Source organism: Syngnathoides biaculeatus, chromosome 11, assembly GCF_019802595.1.
Source record: "Syngnathoides biaculeatus isolate LvHL_M chromosome 11, ASM1980259v1, whole genome shotgun sequence".
NCBI lineage: Eukaryota > Metazoa > Chordata > Actinopteri > Syngnathiformes > Syngnathidae > Syngnathoides > Syngnathoides biaculeatus.
This window is the reverse complement of record NC_084650.1, coordinates 694,896-717,467: the sequence shown is the minus strand read 5'-3', so window position 1 is coordinate 717,467 and position 22,572 is coordinate 694,896. Positions and strand designations below refer to the sequence as shown.

The window sequence follows — 22,572 nt, the reverse complement described above, 5'->3', positions numbered from 1 at the left end:
TCAAGCACTTTGTTTCTTTTTCACCAATGAGCTGTAACAGTCATTCACATGAGAATTTCGCTTTGTTGATAAATTGTACTGGGGGGGGGGAACAAAAAAAAAGTCTCCTTTGAGATTCTTTTTTTAATTTTTCTTGAAAAATAATACAACATAAAGTAGAAAAAACTATAATAATTACAGTGCTACAAGGACCCCCGTTTTTTGCACATTTAAAGGAGGGAAAAACATTTACACCGAAGTAGATATATTCATTTGTCGACATGAGGCCACACAAGCAGGCTCTGCCAAGAGTTTGTTGTGGGAAAAAGTTTAACTTGTTGGGGTGCAAAGAAACAGACACACCAATCCCCCCCCACCACAAATTAATTTATACAACTCTACATAAATGAAATTCTGTGAAAAAGTTTCATCCCAGAAAAATATATCAAAAGAGGTGAGACAGGGTTTTTCCCAGATTTGTCAAAAGTCTTTGTACAAAGATGAAGAGGAGTTTGGAAATAATAGCACCTGATGTCAAATGGTGATCTGAAATGCACCACTGATGTGACACCTGCTTCTTGGCTTGTCATTGAATACTGAAAGAACACTGCCCCCATCCCTAAGTGGTAGGATGTAGTTAGCATAATGATGACACTCTTCATTCTGAGGTTCATGGCTACTTAACATAAACACTATTGAAACCTTTCACTTCAGAATTTGACTTTTTTGAAAAGAATAGCAAGCGACATCTGTCAGACAAGAAGGAAAACACTGTCACCATAATGAAAGCGTGAAAAGTGACGAGATTCAACTTGGAACTGAAATTCAATCTGGATGTGTTGTCTACTACAACTAATTAATGACCTGTCCTCCTCATTCTTCAAAGGTTAAGTACAAAAAACAAAAAAAGGACTCCTGAGTCTGTTTTTGGGTAAACTGTCCTGCTCACCAACAGCAGATAAGCAAGAAAGCATTCTCAATAAGGACCTCATCCATGCGTCGCTGTGGTCCCGGTGGACATGAGGATCCTTGCTTTTGTGCATCATTTTAAAATCCAGGATTAGGATATCCTCTGGATCAGTTTTTCATCGGACAGACAGTAGAGCGTGTTGACTGATAGCTCTGAGATAAAAGACTCGCACGCTTTGCGGGAAACTCCTTTACAGCCTCGCAGATCAAGTAGTGATATGCAGGACAGGCGGCGGAGATACTTCAGACACGTGTCTGTGAGTTTACTGCTCTCTGAAACACAAACAGGCACACAAGTAATTATTAAAAAAGGTGAAATCAAACTGTGGAAGTATCTCATTTGTGCAATCTAAAACATTTGTCTCTCACCTCCCAAGTTGAGTTCTGTTAGTGTGTTCCGGGTGGACGAACCCACCGCTGTCAGCAGGTTAATGGAGTGATCAGTGAGGCTGTTACAGTGAGAAAGGTCCAGTTTTGTTAAGTGGGGCATGTGGCGAATCACCAGGCGCAGGGTCGAATCGCTGATGTCCAAGCCAGCAAGTCGCAAACACTGGATCGTCCTTAACTGACTGCGGTTGTCACACCCTACACCATGACCGGAGAGGAAATATGCAAGTTTCAATGCTTCGAGTGACAAAACACCCAACAGATCATTTCAATTATTATTAAATATTTAAAAACTTCCACACCATCAAGTTTTATTTTATTTTTCATCATGTGTGATGACCTTTTATCAAGTTTGTGAGATCATTTGCGTTGGAAATGCCCAGAACATCCCTTTTTCAACCTATTCTATTTGGTCTTTTATGCCTGCCAACTGAGATGGCCAGACGTCTCAGTGTTTGATATGTAGGACCGGTAAATTGATTTACAAGTTAAATCCAATCCATGAACAAGTTCTTAACTCAATTTACTCCTACAAATTCTTCTTTTGAAAAGCCAATCAATCAATTTCAGCCATACAAAAAAACTTACATTGCCAGAAAAGAAACAGAACTAGATTTTAAACTCCATAAAGATTAACAAGAGAATGTAAAGAAACTTTTTTATAAACTATAATTAAACAAAGTCACAAATATACAATAGTATTTGTGTGCTGACATTTCCCATCGTAGGGTCATGGGCCTCGTGAGGGGTGTCAGGAGTTCCAACTCCACCTTTGGTTGGCCATTGTAGTGAGTTTACCTTCGTGTGTTTTCTATGCTCAGTGTGATTGTTTTAATTTTTTAATCTGTGTACACAATAGGTGACTGTCACTTTTTTTCCCCAGTTCACATAAGCGCTACTTTTACTTAAGCTTGCCTGTAATTCAAAATTTCGGTTGAACACAAAATTAAAAAAAAAAAAAAAACGGAAAGTGATGGCTTGTAACAAAAAAAAAAAAAAATGAAGTTGGGGGACTCGTCAGTCAAGGTAAACTATATGAATTTATTAAAAAAAAAAAAAAAAGGCACCTGGAGGAGTGACAAGGTCCCTGATCTGAGCGTCTTTAACACCATCTGCATACCGCACGTCCAGAGAACGGAGTAGAGGGCAAGCAGAAGAACAGAGTGCTGAAATTGATGTCCAGGAACAGCCTGCTAGCATCAAATCCTTTAGACCTGAAAAACAAGACCGGACTTTTCGTAATTTTACGACAATGAAAAAATACTAACAGGATATGGAAAGTCCGAAAAGATAGATAGAAGTTAAACATTTTACCAACACTTTAAGTAATGGTAAGGCAATTCTAATAACATTTCATATTGCCTGTAAAAGTTGACGTTCTATGTGCAGTTTAATAGCAAACACTCACTTCTCCCACTTTGTTGTGCTGAAAGCAATTTCTGGTGTCAGACCAGTACACTATTTTAAACGTCACACTAGACCCTAGCCCTGTCGTCGTCAAAAATCTAATTATTGTATTTTCCGGATTATAGGTTCCTCTGGAGTACAAGTCACACCACATATAAAATCCATAAAAATGGTGAAAAAACGTATATAAGTCACATTTTTGGGGGAAATTTATTTGATAAAATCCAACACCAAGAACAGACGTCATTTAAAATTTAAATATTGAACTATTTAAAATAAAAATAGAATAGAGGCAACAACAGGCTGAACGGTATGCTTACGACAACTGAGAAAATGCCTGGTATGTTAACATAACATATTCTTGGGTTGCAATCACGTGATAATAGCTGCCATTTCTACGGACAAGCTAGGCGTTCCAGACGACATCAGCATGGCAACGTCCACAGACCCACGTGTAAGCGGCGAGCAGCCGATGTTTTCTGCCTACTTTAATTCACTCGATGTTACCAAAGCTAGATATGTACAGAAGATCAAACTCTGTGAGGATATCGATCTGTATACTCTCCACAACGACGGATCTGAAAGACTTCTCTGAAGTAGAATATCCAAACACTAGAAATACACATGCTTACCTCGTACAAAATTATCAGAACAGACTTTCAAATAAACATTTTCCTTGTGTAATCGAGCTTCGTTCAGATCTGCACGTCATATATTTGCAAGCCACTTTTGTTGCAGTTTTTTCAATAATTCCATTGTATCTTCTCCTTCATGCAATCTAATCTTTGGAACACGGAAAAATCGCTTCCCAATGTCGCGGTTTCCGGGATTTCCACATTCGTAGATGCAACAAAAATCTGGCATGATGACGATGGACAGCTGACTGCTTGTCTGCAACAATGGCGGTCAAGTACCGGATGACCAAGCGTGACATCACGTGCAACCCAGCCATTAAGAGTTATTCCGATAACTATGGCATAAATAACATACTGAGAAATTTGCCAAAACCATCCATGGCATTCCATATATCCGGTATCTACAATCAAATGAAGGATTCATCCTGTGTCACTTCTAAACAAGTTCGCCAACTCCAGAGATAGACGATCCACCGCTTCCTCTTCTACATCGCTTACGTCAGACTCATCGTCGGTTGCAGTTACAACTAGCCTATTCCACCCTTTCTGAATGCCGACAGGATGGTTTTGGTGGTCACGGAAGCCCATACGATGTCGAGCCATCTAATGACTTCCTGGAACGTTGCATTGCAGATTCACCCGGAAGCTGTCCTCTTGCAATGATGCAGAGAGAGTTTGTCCTAGTGAGGTTGCCGTAGTCCACAGGCTTCGAGTCGAGGGCTGATCATGTCGGAACAACTAGGTAATTACGGAAATGCTTTTGACAAAGGTTTCTCAAAGAAAAAAATTAGTACAGAAGTTTTCAACAAGAATGGACAACCACTCCATAAAAGAGAGGGAAGGTTCTGCTGCGTGTCTACATCGGCAGATGGAGAGTATATGCAAAAGCATTCGTCCTTGATGTTGCCAATAAACATTTTGCCAACTTTGCATAAAAACAAGATAATCAAACGAATAGAAGACATGCCTTTGTCGGTAAGAACAGTTTACCATTCCACCATCATGATGGCAAACCAAATTGAATTATGTTCATGATAAACAGAAGTCTCAACGCCTGCATGAAGCTTAATCTAACGACGTAAGACAAGTCACATTTAAGGTAAGAAGTACTTTTGTCATCATTGGTTAGCAAGTGTTATTTAAAATAATCTGCAAAATATGATTTTCTCTTAAATAGCATCTTTGTTAAGTCCTTCTCAATTGTTAAAAGTTAGAGATACACGGGCCTAGAGCGTCCTCTTACGGTTGTCAGTGGGAAAATAACCGATAAGGGACTAGAAAAATGGATGGATGGATGGATGGATGTAATAATGTGTTAATAAATAAACACTCTGGAGAATAAGTCGCACCCCCAGCCAAACTGTGGAAAAAAAAACTGCTAATCATAGTCTGAAAAATATGGTTATCTTATAGTGGGATTCCGTTTTGCTTTGTGAGGTCTTCCTAGTTTGAGTTACATAAAAAAAGCCAAGTATTTACCTGGAAGACGGCCAACAAGCCAACTGAGTTGTTTTTTGGAGATGCTGGTCCAGGAAAGATCAAGGGAAGCAGGTTGTCTCTTTATTATGCCCGTAAGTGCCTGAGGGGTGATGGTGCGTTTGATGCTCAGGTCGATCTGAGCCCAAAGCCGCTTATCGAGGCACCTGAACGTGAGCAGATTATTTGAAGAGTAGTGTATGATGATTTAGGAACTACCATATGATAAAAGTAGCAGGAAATGGATGACTCTTATTATCACATCTACAGAAAAGAAATATGTCAAACACTTACCATTTGTACCAGTTCTTGCAAACAGCCATACACACACACAGATCTGCTCGACTTAAGTAGCGGAAGACAGACACCCACACTTCCCTCTGACAGTCCGGCCCACTGCTACTGCCCTCCCTGTCAGCCCCCTGCAAGGCGGATAAAGGGATGCGATGTGGAAATTCAGAGGATGAAGACGTGGAGCCACCATTGCTCAGCTTAGGTGCATTGGTTAACTTTTTTCTTTTGGCGATGACGTGCTCCCCTGTGTAATTGGAGGTGCGTGTGTGTCCACTGCGGGTGATTGCTGGCACATGCCTGCTGGAATGTTTATAAAGGTTTCTGATAGGGGGCCTCAAGAGAGTTTTGCTGTGTGTTGCTGAAGCACCAGATTGGGGGGTGATTGCCTCCAGTTTGGGAACAATGGCTGAACACTCCTGCTTGTCCTTGATTGGCCTTTGCAGTGTCACTTTACCAAATGAGCCATCAGTGTCCTGCTCTATCTTCTCACTACCATCCTCTGCACAATTTTGAACGCCCTCCCGCCGCTCTTCCTCTTGTCCATCTTTGTCTGATAGTACTCCTTGCCTCGACTGTGGCTGGTTCTCTTTATCTATTGCCCATCCACCATTTTGCACCGTCTTCTCTTCCTCGTCTTCAGAGCTGCTGCTGTTGGTGCTACTGCTGCTACTGTCATCACTCTCCTCTTCTAACCCCTGATGGTACCTACCACTTGTAATTCCTCTACCCGCTCCTCCCCCACGAAGCCTCACCCCTCTCCCCCGCCCTCTGCGAGGTTCTCCCTTGGGTTCAAAGGACTTAGCAGGAGAAGAATGTTGCTGGAGGGACCCAATCACTCTGGAGGAGCTTCCGTGAGAGAAGCCAGTTGGCCAGAAGGTGCCCCGGCCTCTTCCCTGAGATAGTGCGTTCGCTGGAGAGCGCAGGCGGGACTGTAACCTGGCACGCTCCATTACTTGTTTTTGCTACAAATGAAAATAAATATTCAACAGACATGACTTTAAAAACATATTACAGAAGCGTGTGTTGGACTTACTGCAAGGATTTTGCTGCGCTCTTGTTTTATCTACAATTTAAAAAAAAAATGGAGGGTTATTCTCACATGGCACACAATTACATCATTGGCAAGTTACAACAATCGAAAGACCGGTTTTGTTTAATTAATGGTTTTATGGACACATCTTGTGAAAATGTTTAAGTAGTAGTATGAGATTTACTTACCCTTTTCTTGAGTCGAAGCTCCAGTAGACTTGCTCTTTTGCGGTTCTGTTGATGCTGCATAAGCAGTTTCTGAGAGGGTGGTGGGGCTGTGGGTCTGGCTGTCGGTCGTGACATGGGTCTGCCACGTCGAGCCCGCGTCGCCCTTTCACCGACGCCGATACCTTCCCGGTAGGCAGGCTTGGATGGTGGCAAGCAGGTTGAGTCCTCGGACGCTTCACTTTCCTCCTCACTGCAAGACTGTTGTGCCAGGAAAAGAAGGATCATATCATTGTAGGTTGTGTGTGTGTTGGTTAGAGAGAAGAAAATGAATGCTTACCTCAGACGTTGAAGATTTCCTGTTATAACACCTTGGACATTCCCAGCAACTTGGCAAATCTGTATTAATTTTTCCTTCGCCAGGATCCTGAGTAAAAGCCATTGAGAGTTGCAAACAGCCACTGGGTAAAACAAAAAATAAATCAAGTACAAAAACACTTAGTTTAAAGCCCCCTCACTTTTATGCACCGCCGATGGGTGATCTGTGAACAAACAGAGCACTCCATGAGTGTGTGAGTGCTTGGATGGGATTCTTCTGCTTCCCCTTCTTTACAAATGGCACATCGGGCTGTATTTGGCAAAGCGGGCTATAGAAACAAATGTTTAGTTTGAGCAGATACAAATTTTGACGAAAAATTTTTTCAAAGAAATTCAGGCCCTTAATAGAGAGAAACTCACCATGAGACACTGTCTCATGATGCAGCCCTTCTTCATTCTTCCAGGCCCGCCGAACTTCCTCATGTCAAGACAGAACTGGCAGTCCCCGCACTCTTTCCTGCAGCAGCCAGCACAAGTCTTACACCGGACTCGCCGGCGCCTCAAAGCAGAGATGCGTGAGCATTTATTGGATCTCTGGCCCAAAGGCTTGTGGAGGGGAGGTACCAGCCGCGGACGGTAAAGCGGCGCTGGTGGAGGTGGGGGTTGATACCATGATGGCTATATAATAGAAAGCCAAAGAAAAATCAAAAAGATTTGTTGTAAAATACATAAATAAATAGAAAAAACAATGTTGGGTGATTGCATTAAGGTCATTACAATTACAATGACAAGTGATTTTAGGCACATTGCACCATAAAAATCCCTCGTGCTTCTTATAACTGCAATGGTAAGATTATTTTGTATAACTATTGAACAAAAATTTTCTACTTACTCTTTTGGGCCACTTGACTATAGGTTTTCCTGTGTAGGAGAGCTTGGTCGTATCCATTTCATGATCTTTCAATACAGCCTATACACAAATAGGGGTTTGGCGGAAACAAATCTGATCTATTATCACCATGATAAAGATATTGAGATTTAATATGAATTTCACTTCTGTTTCCAGTTACAGTGGTACCGCCACTTACGAAATTAATTCATTCCTGAAGCAGTTTTGTAACTTGAATTTTTCGTGAGTAGAAGCGCTTTTTACATGTAGATACCCCTATTCCGTTCAAAGTCCCCTGCCCAAAAAAAAGCATTCAAAGTACATGATGTAAATATAAATAAATAAACAAACAACAAATAAATAAGACATCATGGGGAAAGAGGAGGGGCCAATGTTTGACAGCTGAGAGAAAACATATGTACAAATGCATGCAAGCACACAACTCAATTCCACTAAAGTTTCTTGGGGTCCATGGTGAAAAAAAGATGAATAAACTTGCAAAAAACAAACTAAAAACTCACGAAAAAGTTGTACTTCATCAATGCGCGCTAGTGCGTGACAGCGTGATTCCGTGACACTCGAGTGACGAAGGTAAACGAAAATGATCACGGGTGAAGATTGACATCCCTACTTGCAGGATGCCAAGAAGATGCTGTTGCGAGAGCAGCTCTATTGAGCTGTTTTCAAACAAAGATACAGGGTGTTTACAGTCGGTGGAATTTTGGAGCTGCGAATCCAGCGCCTATTTTTGCCTTTCGTACCGTGAAATTTCTTCGTAACCAGAGACTAATTTTCAGAGGAGGTGTTTCTTAACCTGAATTTTTCATTACTAGAGAGGTTTCTAAGTAGAGATGCCACTGTATTAGAAGCCCTAGGCTAAATACCCACCCTCATGTCATCAAGTAAGGCTGCAGAATTTTCAATTCCAGAAGGGACATACTTTTTGTTTTCAGGTAATTCCTCCAGTTTCCCCACAAGGTTCCACAGCCCCTCAAGCTCGAAGGGTGTTAATATATGCTGTGGTCTGATAACTTGACCATTTTCTTCTGTTTGTATTTCTTCATCTTCGGATTCCTTTGACTTTATTTCAACATCGTCAATTCCATTGGAGGTTCCGTCCTCTGTATTATCAATCCCAAGGTCTGCCCGAGTCAGGCCTGTAAAGCAACAGATCTTATTCTAAGAAACACCTGGAGTAGACAGTGAAGTAGCAATGTTTAAGGCTCGTGTTACGAGTCCTAACCTATGCCAAGGGAGTATTTCTGGAACTCAGGAGTGAGGTGGGAGATATTGGTCAGACAGTAGAGGTATCTCTCCAAGACATACCAGCACATCTCATAGTAAAATGGGTAGCGAAACTTAGCTGGTACCTTAAAGGAGCAGATCAAACACTTAAAAAAAAAATACAATAAAAAAAACAATCCAGTTCCCTGAAAGTGGAAACCCGAACCAGGATTTTTATTTAAGAAAAACAATTTGTTAAGAGGCCTATTCTGATCCCTAAATAGTGACAGACTGTGTTTTGGAAATGGCCTAAATGGTATAGCCTGCGCTGCTTACCCTAGTGCGATCTTCGATGCTGTAGATGTTGAGCTGCATGGGAATGTTAAAGCTGTGAAGGAAATTACCCCCAAACACGAGGGTGTCCTCTGGTGTGTATACAGCATGGATCCACCCTGTAACAACCCACACACAATGCTGAGATGCATTTTTACTCTGTTTCACAGAGCCCGTGTATCTACTGGTGACAGACCTGAGGGAATCATGAAGGTGTTGCCTTGCTTGAGCTCTATCCTCTGGCAATCATGACACTTGTCACCCAAGAAGATATCTCCCTGTTTTCCTGATAAAACCCAGTTCTCATACATCTCTAAGTTTTGAGGGCTAGGTGGAATCAACCAGAACACCTGCAGGAGTCACAAGTGTAAGGGGATCACAACAGGCCAAGCAAAGAAAGACACACTAATGGGGCTGCAGCAATCAAATATTTTTTGAATAATGTATTCTATTGATTGTCTCAATTAATTTGAAAATAATAAAAATGCCAACATAAAATAAGCATTTGTACAATTGGGATTGGCATCCTCACGCTTGCACTGTAGAATCTGTAAGTTTGAATGTGCATGGCTTTAAAACGCAGGGGGGAGCCCTGGTGAGTGAAGTGTGCGAGAACAAATGAGAGTGTAGTTAGCCGTTTGCTCATGCTAGCCAGTGTGAGAGCTGAGTCCCAACATCAGTTGTGGCCATGCCAGCTCATTTATGAAGGAATGACACCTCTTTCTTTTGTCACCATTTGTTCAATAAAGCAAGCAATTTTAAGTAGGGATGTCCCAATCAGATCTTTGAGATTGGAAATTGGTCTAATGTTAGGTTAAAAAAAATATCACTATATCACTCTTATACAAGGACTCCATTCTCTGCTCCGCCCCCAGCACTTCTTGCGCCCAAAAGGCATTCAGAGCCCACGTGATCAAAACAGTTTGCTAAGGTGCTAGTATAGTAGCAAAAAGCAAGAGTGAATGTTGCTTTCTTAAAGTAGTTCATTGAAAATTCAGTTGAATTTTACGGTAAGACTAAACAAAAGAATTACACCTATTGAATGTTCAAATAAATCACAACTTAATTTCTTCGTTTCTGTTCAGAAAACTTGCACTGTAAAAGCTAACATGAACAAAAAACAAAAATTAAAACAAAAATCAGCACAGATATCTCTCAAAATAACCACATACAAGCAAAGGAATAATTTTCTTCAAACTGTGAAAAACAAGTTACATTCACAATATTTGACTTCTACTTTCTTTGCTACTATAAGTGTGTATATCAGTTAGTCCATGAGGAAAGATTATCCCTACGAAGGTGGAGGCAGACATTTTAAATTGACTTTTTTGTATTAATTTGTTTGATTTATTCAATTTATCATTTCCTACGTACTAACCTTTCCTCCTCGAAGTATGTGGTACCAGACTGAAGTACCTCCAAAGTCAATATGGAAATCTGTGAAACATCCCTGCACACTCATTAAACAGTACCTATGACAAGTGAGGAAGGAAAGCGGGATTAAAAACATAAAAAAGGGTATACATTAAAAATGTTCAACTAAATCCAAGCAACTGTGGTACATTTCCAATGTTTTGATCAACTTACTTCTGTACTTTGGGATAGTGCATGTCAATGATGGCATTAGTTGAGTCTCTCTGTCTCTCCTTAAGATGGCGGGGCCACATGTTGTCTACCCAATCAATCAGGTCCACCTGAAATAATAAATGTCAAGTTCCACGAGCATGTTGGATTTGTTTTTTTTATTTTTGTGAAAGCATCTCTTATACACGGTAAAACCACAAGCCAGAAGAGTGGGTGTGTTCTTACTGAAGCCGGTCGTTGGACCAGATTCTCCAATCTGGTGTGGCTGAACTCCAAGCTGATAACATTGTAAAGTTTCTCTCTTTCTGATGGCGGTGTCTCGTAGTAGCGCCGCCACTGCGCCATAGACATCTCGATTCCCTTCTGGGTGTTCACATCCATCACGTCAACAATGCGTCGACTGCCTATGATAAATTAAAAAAGGAGTTCATTTAGAGATGAGCTACAGTGAAGAAAGTAAGTATGTAAACACCCTGCTATATCGCAAGTTCTCCCTCTTAGAAATCATGGAGGGGTCTGAAATTTTCATCGTAGGTGCATGTCCACTGTGAGAGAGATAATCTAAAAAGAAAAATCCAGAAATCACAATGAATGATTTTTAACGATTTGTGTGATACAGCTGCAAATAAATATTTGAACACCTGTCTTTCAGCTAGAATTCTGGCCCTTAAAGACTTGTTAGTCCGCCTTTAAAAATCCACCTCCACTCCATGTATAATCCTGAATCAGATGCACCACTGTGAGGTCATTAGCTGCATAAAGACACCTGTGTCCACCCCATACAATCAATAACACTCAAACTTGTAACATGGCCAAGACCATATAGCTGTTTGAAGACAAGAGAGACAAAATTGTAGTCCACATGGCTGGAAAGGGCTACGGAGAAATTGCCAAGCAGCTTGGTGAAAAAAGGTCCACTGTTGGGAGTAATCATTAGAAAATGGAGAAGCTAAACATGCAAGATATCACTTCGTGTGGTCTCAATGATCCTTAGAAAGGTGAGGAATCACCACAACAGGACTACACAACAGGACTTGCTCAGTGACCTGAAAAGAGCTGGGACCACCGTTTCCAAGGTGACTGTTGGTAATACACGAAGACGTCATGGTTTGAAATCATGAATGGCACGGAAGGTTCCCCTGCTTAAACCAGCACATGTCAAGGCCCGTCTTCAGTTTGCCAATGACCATTTGGATGATACAGAGGAGTCATGGGAGAAAGTTTAGTGGTCAGATGAGACCAAAACGGAACTTTTTGGTCATAATTCCATTCACCGTGTTTGGAGAAAAACGAATGATGAGTTCCATCTCAAGATCCCCATCCCTCCTGTGAAGCATGGGGGTTGTAGCATCATGCTTTAGGGGTGTTTTTCTGTATATTTGACAGGACGACTGCACAGTATTAAGGGGAGGATGAACGAGGGCATGTATTGTGAGATTTTGGGCAACAACCTCTTTCAGAGCATTGAAGACAGGTCGTGGCTGGGTTTTTCAACATGACAATGACCCGAAGCACAGCCAGAAAAACTAAGGAGTGGCTAAGAAGCATATCAAAGTTCTGGCATGGCCTAGCAAGTCTCCAGACGTAAACCCCCCCAAAAAAAAAATATGTGGAGGGAGCTGAAACTCCGTGTTCCTCAGTGACAGCCCAGAAACCTGTCTGATCTAGAGAGGATCTGTGTGGAGGAGTGGGCCAAAATCCCTCCTGCAGTGTACCAAATATTAACATTGGTTTTCTCAGGTGTTCAAATACTTATTTGCCGCTGTATCACACAAATAAATTTAAAAACCAATACATTGTGCTTTCTGGATTTTTCTTTTTGGATTATCTCTCTCACAGTGTACATGCACCTATGATGAAAATTTCAGACCCCTCCATGATTTCGAAGTGGGAGAACTTGCAATATAGCAGGGTGTTCAAATACTTATTTCCTTCACTGTAGATTAGGTGTACTTTACATTTGATGAGTTAAATAATAGGCAGAAGGTATTTGTTATCAAGAATGGAAAAATCTTACCGACAAACACTTTCACATCACTCACGCTGAAATCTGAGTCTGGCATTCTGTAAAAGAATGTGGAGTTAAAGCACTTTTTTCCCATCCATATGAAAATGATTAATATCTGCTTCAATGTGGTGCAACGAAGACATCCACTCACTGTATTCCAAGGCCTTCATCTTTTTCAAAGATGATGGGATCCCTCAGTCCTTCTCGCTGGATGTATTCAAATGTAAAATCTGTGGATAACGATAGACAAATACAATTACAGATTAGTCTTCCTCATCTTTAAACAAACAAACTAAAATAGAAAATGACTTAAACAAGTATCAAATGTATATGGAATATTCCTGTCTGAAATTCCAAGGTCTGCATCCATCCAGCCTTTTCCATCTTAGATCAGGGTCACAGGGGCAGCAGTTTTTGCAGGGACTCCTCCCACTGGGATGTGCAAAGAAGACCTCACCATTGAGGCATCCGGGAACACCCGAACCAGATGCCGCAGCCACCTAATCTGACTCCTCTCTATGCCGAGGACCAGTGGCTCTACTCTGTACTCGACCCGGATGACCGAGCTCCTCACCCCAGTTCTAAGGGAATCCCCAGGTACCCTGCAGAGGAAACTCATTTTGGCCGCTTGGATCTGAGGTCTTGCTCTTTCGATCATAACAGCTCGTGACCATAGATGAGGGTAGGAACGTAGCTCAACGGGTAACTTGAGAGCTTCACCGTTGCTCCTTCTTTACCACACCTGACCGATACAAAGTCTGCATTACTTCACACACTGCACCGATCTTCCTGTTGATCTTACGTTTCATTCTTCACGTTCCCTCACTAATGAACAAGACCCCAAAATACGCGAACTCCTCCACTTGGAGCAGAATCTCTTCCCCGACGTGCTTAGGGCATACCACAATTTTCCCACTGAGGACCATGGTCTCAAACTCAGCTGCGAACTGCTCCAGTGAGTGCTGGAGAAAATGGCTTGATGAAGCCAACAGAACCACATCATCTGCAAAAAGCAGAGACGCAATACTGAGGTCACCAAACCAGACATCCTCTATGCCAGGGGTGCTCAATGTGTCGATCCCTGGGTGCAGAAGCTGACTGCAGGGACCAGTTGATTGCGAGGGAGTCTTGGTCGATCGCGGGATGGCGTGCCCCAAAAAAAAATAAAATAAAAAAAAAGTGAGCCAATGTTCCCTCTAAACTGCGCTATCGTGCACCGCTGATCCAGTGTCTTCGCAGATATATTGCGTTGCACGCAAAAAAGTAATAATCCAATGCAAATTGAAAGCATAACATACAGCTATTCAGTTTGTGGCATTTTGCAATGTGACTCAATGAGTGAGTGATGACTGGTTGTTACATCCAATGGCACAATTCACGTACGTACTGTAAAAAATGAAAAGAGGTAGCCACTGGTTTCTTTAGGCAGCACACGGAACTTTCTCTAACAACAAATGCTGCTCCACCACACACACTGTTTCCTACTCCTACCAGGATGAAAACACAGACAAAAAGCTAATTCTGTATTTTAAATATTGGAGGCAATATAACATTAACCTTAAAACGGTTTGGGACAATCATCATCATCACCACCCCCTCAAACATCAGCACAGACATCCAGTAACAGAACACCGCTCAGGTTCTGATCAGAGGGGTGGGGCGTTCCTCCCGATCATGCCCTTCCAAGTCTGACTGACATTGCCCACGTGAGCATTGAAGTCCCCCAGCAAAACAATGGGGTCACCAGTGGGAGCGCTCTCAGCAATCCCTCTAAGGACTCCAAGAAGTGTGGGTACTATGAACTGCTGTTTGGTGGATAGGCACAAACAACAATCAGGACCTGTCCCCCCACACAAAGGCAAAGGGAGGCAACACTCTCATCCTCCAGGGTGAACCACAATGTACAGGCACCAAGCCGGGGGACCATAAGTATATCCACACCTGCTCAGCGTGTCTCACAATGTCACCAACTCTGGAGTGGAAGAGTCTAACCCCTTTGGTACCAGAGCCTAAGCTGTGAGCGGAGGTGAGCCCGACTATCTTGTCGGAACTTCTTGACCTCACACACCAGCTGGTGCTAATTCCCTGCTAGAGGGGTGACATTCCACATCCCTAGAGCCAGCTTCTGTACTCAGGAAATCAGATAAACAAGGCCCTGCCTTCGTCCGCCGCCCAGATCACACTGTACCAGGCCTCTCTGGTCCCTCCCACAGGTGGTGAGTTCATGGAAAGGAGGGCCCACTTTACTGTTATGGGATGTGCCTGGCTTGGACCCATGGGTGTAAGCCTGCCCACCGGGCACTCGCCTTCGAGCCACACCTCCCGGACAAGGTATGCAGACATCCATCGATCCATTTTATGAGCCACTCATCCTCACCAGGGTCACGTAAGTGCTGGAGCGAATCCCAGCTGTCAATGTGCAAGAGCCAGGGTACACACCGAATTGGTTGCCAGCCAATCGCAGGGCACTTGGAGACAGAGAACAGTTGCACTCATAATCACACCTAGGGCCAGTTTAGATTCTCCAACTAATGCATGTTTTTGGGATGTGGGAGAAAACCGGAGTGCCTGGAGAAAACCCGCCCGGATAGGTGGAGAACACACAAACTTTACAGAGGCAAGGGCGGGATTTGAACCCCAGTCCTCAGAACTATGAGGTCAACTCTATACAGCTACGCCAACCTGGCGCCGGTATGCAAAGAATTCAAACTCAATTGTATCCACGTATGCAAACAATTCAATTATCTATACAAACCAAGGCCTTTTCGCACTACAATGGTGGATGCTTGTGTAGTATCCAACCAGGAACGAACGGGGAGGCTTTGCCTGATGAAATCAATGCGAGCCGCTCTCCTATTGGCTGCAACTTCTGACTTCCCCACAATGCTGCTTTCAAATCGAACATTTTTCAATTTGAGAGTGCATCACACTGTGGTGAACGCCCACCTTACACAAACATTTTGACAGCGTTGTTCTTATACCCTCGCAGCGCATAAACAACAAATGGCTCGTCAATAGTGCACTGTGTGTTGCCAAGCAGTGTGAAAATGCCTTAAAGGTCAAGTGTCGTCAAACGGATGATATTTGGTATTATTATTAATGAAAAACCCACAGCCAATATGGTACCATATGTTTTTTCACCACAAAACATGATTTTGACGTATACAGCTTTTTGTAACTCCCGCCATGAAAATCCTCTCAGGGATTTGTTTCCAAGAAGTAGCAGGAAGTGACGTAAAGGACAGCGGCGCCCCCTCGTGGACTCGTTTGTTTCCATTAGTTTTACCTCCGGGAAGGTAGCTCGTTGTTCCTTCGTGTTAGCCAAAATGCCGGCTCATTGCATTGCTGGACATTGCTTGAACACTCGGGAGAATGGAATTACCCTTCATAAGTTTGAAAGAGACCCTGTTCGTTGTGAAAAATGGATTGCACGGGTGCAGAGGAAGAGAGCTTTGTGGATTCCAAATAACAGGTAGAAAAAATAGTTTGGGGTAGACCACGTAATTGGTCTCTCTCATAACGTAGCCAACAATGTCTCACTCAGCCACGTCTCGATAGTGTTCATTGCGTACCGCAGCGACTTTGAACATACCCCTAAAAGCAGCATAGCTCAGCTCCATCTCCTCTTTATATACCACAGCGCCGAAATTCAGCCACACCGGCTGAGGCGCCGCGTTCTGCGGTCACAGTTTCTGCGAAGGCTGCGCGTCGGGCTTTGCGATGAGGTGGATCTGAAGAATCCAGCCGAGAATGCATCATTCAGCCGCGTGCGCACATAAAGCGCTTCGGATCGACTGTGTTGTTCAGTACTGCGGTGTCTGTGGACAGCCCTCTAAAGCAGCACGGCTCGGCTCTGTCATAAGCCACATGGGCCGGCTGCGATGAGCCGCGATGGCTCATCTCCGACGCGGAAGTGGATCGGACGGGATGCGGTTTGGCCTTGATTGGATATCATCTGAATATGGCTCGAAAAAATAGTGTAATATTGCCCCGAGGCCTCGAAACAATAGTGTAATATTGCCCCGAGGGCTCGAAACAATAGTGTAATATTGCCCCGGTAACTTCTCTCGGTTGTGTGGTGTTGTCCTTTTCGAAAAGAGCTTCAGGGTCAGAAGGGGCGTTGGAAAAAAATCTGAATATTTCTTTTGTTCAGCTTCCATAGTAGCAGGCACTGCGCGTATTCAACGGCGGAAGTGACGATGACGTCAAGGACAGAGGACCCGACTAATATGGCGACCACTTGGATGTCGATGGACACTCGATTGCGGAACTTTGTGCATGGTTGACGCACTCTCCGCTCATTTTTTTTTTCGTATAGACATTGAAGTGATTACTGTGATATGTCTTTTTCATTACAATATCTATTTTAGAATGTTTATAGGGATGATTGTCCCACTTTAAGCTTGTGTGTTCTCTATCCTATTGTCTATTATGGAGCCCCTTATTAGAAACGCTCTTTATGACTGTATGTGTTTTCATAAGATATGGCTCCACGATGGCTATGATAACCTGAACTTAATACAGGTGATCATATCTCTCTATAATTCTCCATCTTAAAATGTTATCAAATATGTCCATCCATTTTCTGAGAATGCATATCCTCACAAGGTTCACAGTAGTGTTGAAGCCTATCCCAGCTGTCATTGGGCAGGAGGCAGGGTACACCCTGAAATGGTTGCCAGCTAATCGCAGGGTACATGGAGAAAGACAGTCACATTCACAATCCCACCTAGGGGCAATTTAGAGTCTCCAATGAATGTATGTTTTTGGGATGTGGTTGGAAACCGAAGTGGCTGGAGGAAACCCACGCAGGCAGGGGCAGAACATGCAAACTCCACACAGGCAGGGACTGGATTTGAACCCCGGTCCTCAGAACTGTGAGGCCAACACTCTACAGCTGCGCTACCGTGCTGCCGTTTTCAAATAAATATTGAGTTTGTTTCCAGTATTTCCTGTTTGTAATAAAAATTAAATCATACATTCAGCAAATTAGAATTTTATTTCTCATCATTTTGAAATATTACTTTACTACACACATTTTTAAACGTACCAAAGCTGTGTAATACAGAAAGCAAAAATTTTAAAAATATGCAGTGATAAATAAGGCAAAAGAATGTCAATCCTACTCCAGCATTTCATGCCATGTAAAGTTTTTTTTCCCCATGTTTTTATTCAGATGTTCTCTTTCTGTGGACAGTATTTTAGTAACAATAAATATGAGTGTTTTTACAACTAAAACCATTAACTTTTTTCACACAAATATAACTTGAGTGTTAAAACATGAAGATGTTCATGGTCCATTATATAGTTGGAGGAAATGGTTGAGTTGAAATATAAACAACTCATAGGTTGAGCAGCGGTTTTTAGAAGAATGTTGCTAAAAATTGTGCAAAACGATATACAGCATAGAATGGAAATAATGTTTTCTATCCTAACTTCTCCACAGCACTTGTTAACTCTTAACAACTACATTAAATGTAAACACTGACAAGCTCACCTTTTCCCTCCATGTGTTTGATCAAGTCAGACCCAAACCTGCTGCATTGCAACTTTTCATCCAGGTCAAACATGCGTCTTCCTTCGATTTCATCATCAGAGATTCCGTCATCCTGGTACCGCCGACGTGTACCAGTACGCTGGTTAGAAAGGAGAAACACCTTAAGATTCAAGTGACAAGCAATGCAAACACAGTGACCACAGAATGTCTTGCTTGTAGCATAGCACACAATGTTACAATTGAAATTTGTTCAAAATATTATGGTATCAAAACAATGATGTGCAGCTGATGCAACCCTTGAACCCACGATGTCTATGATGTACAGTCTTCCCCCGTTTTATGCGGGGGTGTAAGGAAGTCACCCAACAAAAAAAAAATCTACCAAAAATGGATGCGGTATTAATACACACTGGTTACACTGTCAGCATACATGCCAGCACCTGTTTTTAGCATGTATGCAAACTACCATATGATGGCGCTCACAAGGCAGTGAGAAACAATCTCATTTCGCATCTCTAAGCAGAACATGTAGACAGGTCATTACTGACGATGTTGTACACACCCACGGTGTCACATTGAAATAAGTGACACAAAACATGCACTTTAAACACTATTTACATGCTCCCAGCATACTTAGCAGCATGCTGGTACAGCAATCAGGACCGTCACAGTGCAGCACCAGCATGCTGGGAGCATGTAAATAGCGTTTAAAGTGCATGTTTTGTGTCCGTTATTTCAGGAGTCATTCTTTTGTTTTATTTGCTAGTTATGCTACTCTGTTTGCTGTGGTTTGATCATTTTAGTTTTGGTGTGACACCGTGTACAACATCGTCAATAATGACCTGAGTACACAGGTAGTGTGTGGGGCAATGTAAGCTTTTTCTGCTTACAGAGGTGAAATGCAATTCTTCCTCACTGCCTCATGAGTGTCATCACATGGTAGTTTACAGACATGCTAAAACACTTGCTGGGATGCATGCTAACAGTGTAACCCGTGAGTTTAAGTGTACTTTGTTGGACAAGTCACACAACATTTGCAAGTGTTGGAACTCAGTGTGCACGTAAGGTGGACCACAATGTAAGGCGGCATGAATGTACGGGTGTGCTCAGTCATGCCCGCAGATATAAAGTTATGGGTGTGGTCCACCAGTCATGGCCACAGATATAAAGTTGCGAGTGTGTGTTTTGTTTGTAATTATGAGTGTACCCCTGTAAGAGCGGAGGGGGGCGGTGTCAGGTAAACTAGGAAATAGAAGTAGCCTGAGCAGCAGCTAGTTTTTAAAGACAGTGTGCTTTAGTGTTTGGAAAAAAAAATGTCAGGCTGTGCACTGACAGTGTGCAACAATTGCACAGTGGCGCAGCTTAGATGGAACATTGGTCAAGACTACACAAAATAAGCAACGTCTTTCAATATCTGCATTTCAATTGTAACAAATTTTTCGTGCGTGATTTTTCATGCTCAAGTGTCCAGATTTGAGAATGCAATGGCCCACGGGCGCCCGTCAAATCACAGTGACTAAGGCGGCATGTCTCATGTGACGCCTCGCCAATTAAGAAGAGAATCTAAGACCTTTCCGATCGTGAAAATACGGTAAATAAAATTAAAAAAAAACTTGGAGACCAAAATCCGTGAATATGTGTTACTGCAAACAGTGAACCCCGAATTGGCTAGGGCTCATCGTACTCCAGGGTTTAAAAAAAAATAAAATAATAGTTACCCAAACAGAACATCTCCCGATTCTCGTCCCAATAAAACCCAAGTGGAGTAGAATTGACACAGAATACCGAGACTATTTCTACAGTCTTATACAACATTGACTTCATGATACATTGCCATATTCTTGAAGGACAACCAATCAGAACAACCCAGTTCATGTGAACAATACAGCATGACAATAGAGCAGGGGTTAATCTTGCACACATTGCCCCTCCTTGCATCCCTCTGCCAGCCCCCATTCGCAACATTAACACTGCTTGGCTAGACAGATGGCTCAAGCTCTAAAACTGCTATGACCCCACCCACCACCACCCCGTTCTTTATGTTACCAAACTGTACGAGTAACGCTACTAAAGATTTTTTTCAATTCAGCAATAACTTGAGTAAAAAAAAAAATAAAAATTAAAAATGTATTTCCATCCCTTTATTAAAAAAAAAGACATTTCATACTAACAAGCAGAAAATGTACACACTGAATATGATTCAAGTACCGTACTAGTTCGGTCTGTAACATGTGCGAAAATGGGCCAAATGTTTAGCATTATTTTTCAAAGTAAGTGTTTACATATCATATATTTATCAAACACAAAGATAATAAACCTGCACAAAATTCCTTTTTGAATAATTTCAAGTTAAACAATCCACCAAGATTGTTCATTTATTGATTCATTTGATAATTAATCATTGATTAACTGTTGCCCCACAACATGGAACTAATCCATGTGTATTTTATTTTTATTAATGGTTCATAAATTATGCTTTTTTTATTCACATTCTTGAAATATTTTGTGGGGTAACATTGTGGTAAAATGAACAAATATATTGTGGAAAGTCAGAAGTGTTTTTATAAATACTATAGGGGTTATATAATAGTAGCTGTATCGATAACTTTCCAAAATGGGATTCCTGTTCTCCAATCAGAATTTAATACAAAATGAGTAATTGAGAAACATGAAATGAAAGACGCGTATAGCAAGTGTGAAGCAGGTCAGAGAAACACTGTCAGGTCAAGACAATGAACTTGACCTTCTCTTGAACCGAGAGTCGTTTAGACACGTTCACTGCTCCCGTTTTACGACCCACACCAAAGCAAAGCAAACAAGGCAAGACCACCACCTCGTCATCAAGTGAGCGCCGCAAAACAACAACAACAAAAATTCTACAGATACCATTTTGTTTAGGATCCTAAACTCGTTGATAACCAAAACGAATCCAAATCAGCTGCTTCGACGACACAAAACAAGAGTCAGGAAACTGTTTACTCACCAGGCGTTTGCTGTACCGCGTATGGGGATCTTCCATAGTCTCTAAATGACAGGCAAAGTCTCATGAAAAACGCAAAATCAAAAAAGTCCTACATATTCTGATGTTTTCACTCTTGGGTTCTTGTCGGCGGTTAAGCTAGCTACACATTACGACGAGCGTTCGAGCCAGAAAGCTAAGGCTAGCATCCCGTCCAAAAATAGATTAAAAAATATGTAAATCAACGTTGAAGTCGCGTTTATTCATATCGACGAGTGTCGCATTTAAGCAGTAATAACCCGAAACAGCGCTGGCCACGGGCTAGCCCAAATCGAGGCTCTTTGATAAGTCGTCGCAAGCTACCTAGCCGATGTTAGCATCGTCAGTTGGAAGCTTTCTAAGCATTTTGGTTTGTTACCTCTACGTTGGAACGCCGTTTAAGTCACTGCAGCAGTCGGAGTGACGTTTCACAAGTTGAGCGTGTCAAGCTGCTTGGATAAGTTTGTCCGCATGTTGGGAGGCCCCGCGCTGCGATGGAACGTTGTGTTTATGATGATGCTATAAAGTTAGACGGATTCGAGCCGCCATTTTCAGCTGGTCAAACAACACACGCAAACACACATACACACACGTATAAGCACGAACCAAGGAGGCAAAAAAAAAAAAAAAAAGAGCCGAGATTGAGCCCACCCCCTACTGACGACAGTGTTTGGATCCTTTTCAGCAACGTTACAATATTTTCACATACAGGCGCGCTTGGTTTGACTCGTAGCCTGCTGATTGCCATTTCAAACTGCCTGGTCATTACAGAATGACGGTACTTAATGTATTCTATGTTCATGTATAGTATGTTTATAGTTCCTTCTCACAATATATAAAATGCTGCAACGGACTTTTTTTTTTACACCTAAATACAAACTTTTGAGGGGACAGGTAATTTGTAAATCATAAATCATAAAAATAGGCCTAGGGTTTATTTAAATAGGTATTTATATATTGGGGATTTTCACTTATTGTGGGGAAGCAAACCCTCAGTGAGAGATTTCTGTAACAAATTAATGTTAATAAAAATATTGCCCTGTACATGGAATTACAATTAAGGAAAAAAAATATATATATATCACATATACTATATGTCCAATTACTCATTTTACATATATTTTATCGATGGGTGGCAGGAGCTCAATCAAATGACTTGGGCTTTGGAGTCGTAAGAGATGAGCTCAAGTCGCACTACGAACAAAAAAGGTAAAAAGGGGCCGGCAACGTTCAGGAGTCAGCAAGCAAGGTGTCGCCCCCACGAGCCAGCTCAAGTGGGTGATTTGAACTCAGAATTTCTCGGGGCATTGCTGCATGTGTGTGATCCGGTTCGATTTTGACAACTGGTCGATGCACCGCCACTTTGAAATTTGTACGTGA

At 42.1% G+C, this 22,572-nt stretch overlaps 1 protein-coding gene across 1 annotated transcript; it reads right to left on the bottom strand.

Annotated features, from left to right (window-relative positions):
- Nucleotides 1-103: 103 nt before the first annotated feature.
- kdm2ab (lysine (K)-specific demethylase 2Ab) lies at nucleotides 104-21,810 on the bottom strand. Its single transcript, XM_061834027.1, has 23 exons — nucleotides 21,572-21,810; nucleotides 21,178-21,218; nucleotides 18,195-18,333; nucleotides 12,849-12,927; nucleotides 12,707-12,753; nucleotides 10,915-11,093; nucleotides 10,693-10,799; nucleotides 10,484-10,577; nucleotides 9,302-9,455; nucleotides 9,109-9,224; nucleotides 8,792-8,918; nucleotides 8,437-8,705; nucleotides 7,552-7,629; nucleotides 7,080-7,337; nucleotides 6,860-6,988; nucleotides 6,682-6,768; nucleotides 6,366-6,602; nucleotides 6,181-6,210; nucleotides 5,148-6,109; nucleotides 4,857-5,020; nucleotides 2,403-2,549; nucleotides 1,318-1,533; nucleotides 104-1,221 (listed from the first exon to the last, which is right to left on the bottom strand). Exons 2-23 carry the CDS (start codon nucleotides 21,211-21,213, stop codon nucleotides 1,040-1,042), a joined length of 3,837 nt encoding a protein of 1,278 aa, XP_061690011.1. The 5' UTR covers nucleotides 21,214-21,218; nucleotides 21,572-21,810; the 3' UTR covers nucleotides 104-1,039.
- Between the last annotated feature and the right edge of the window lie 762 nt (nucleotides 21,811-22,572).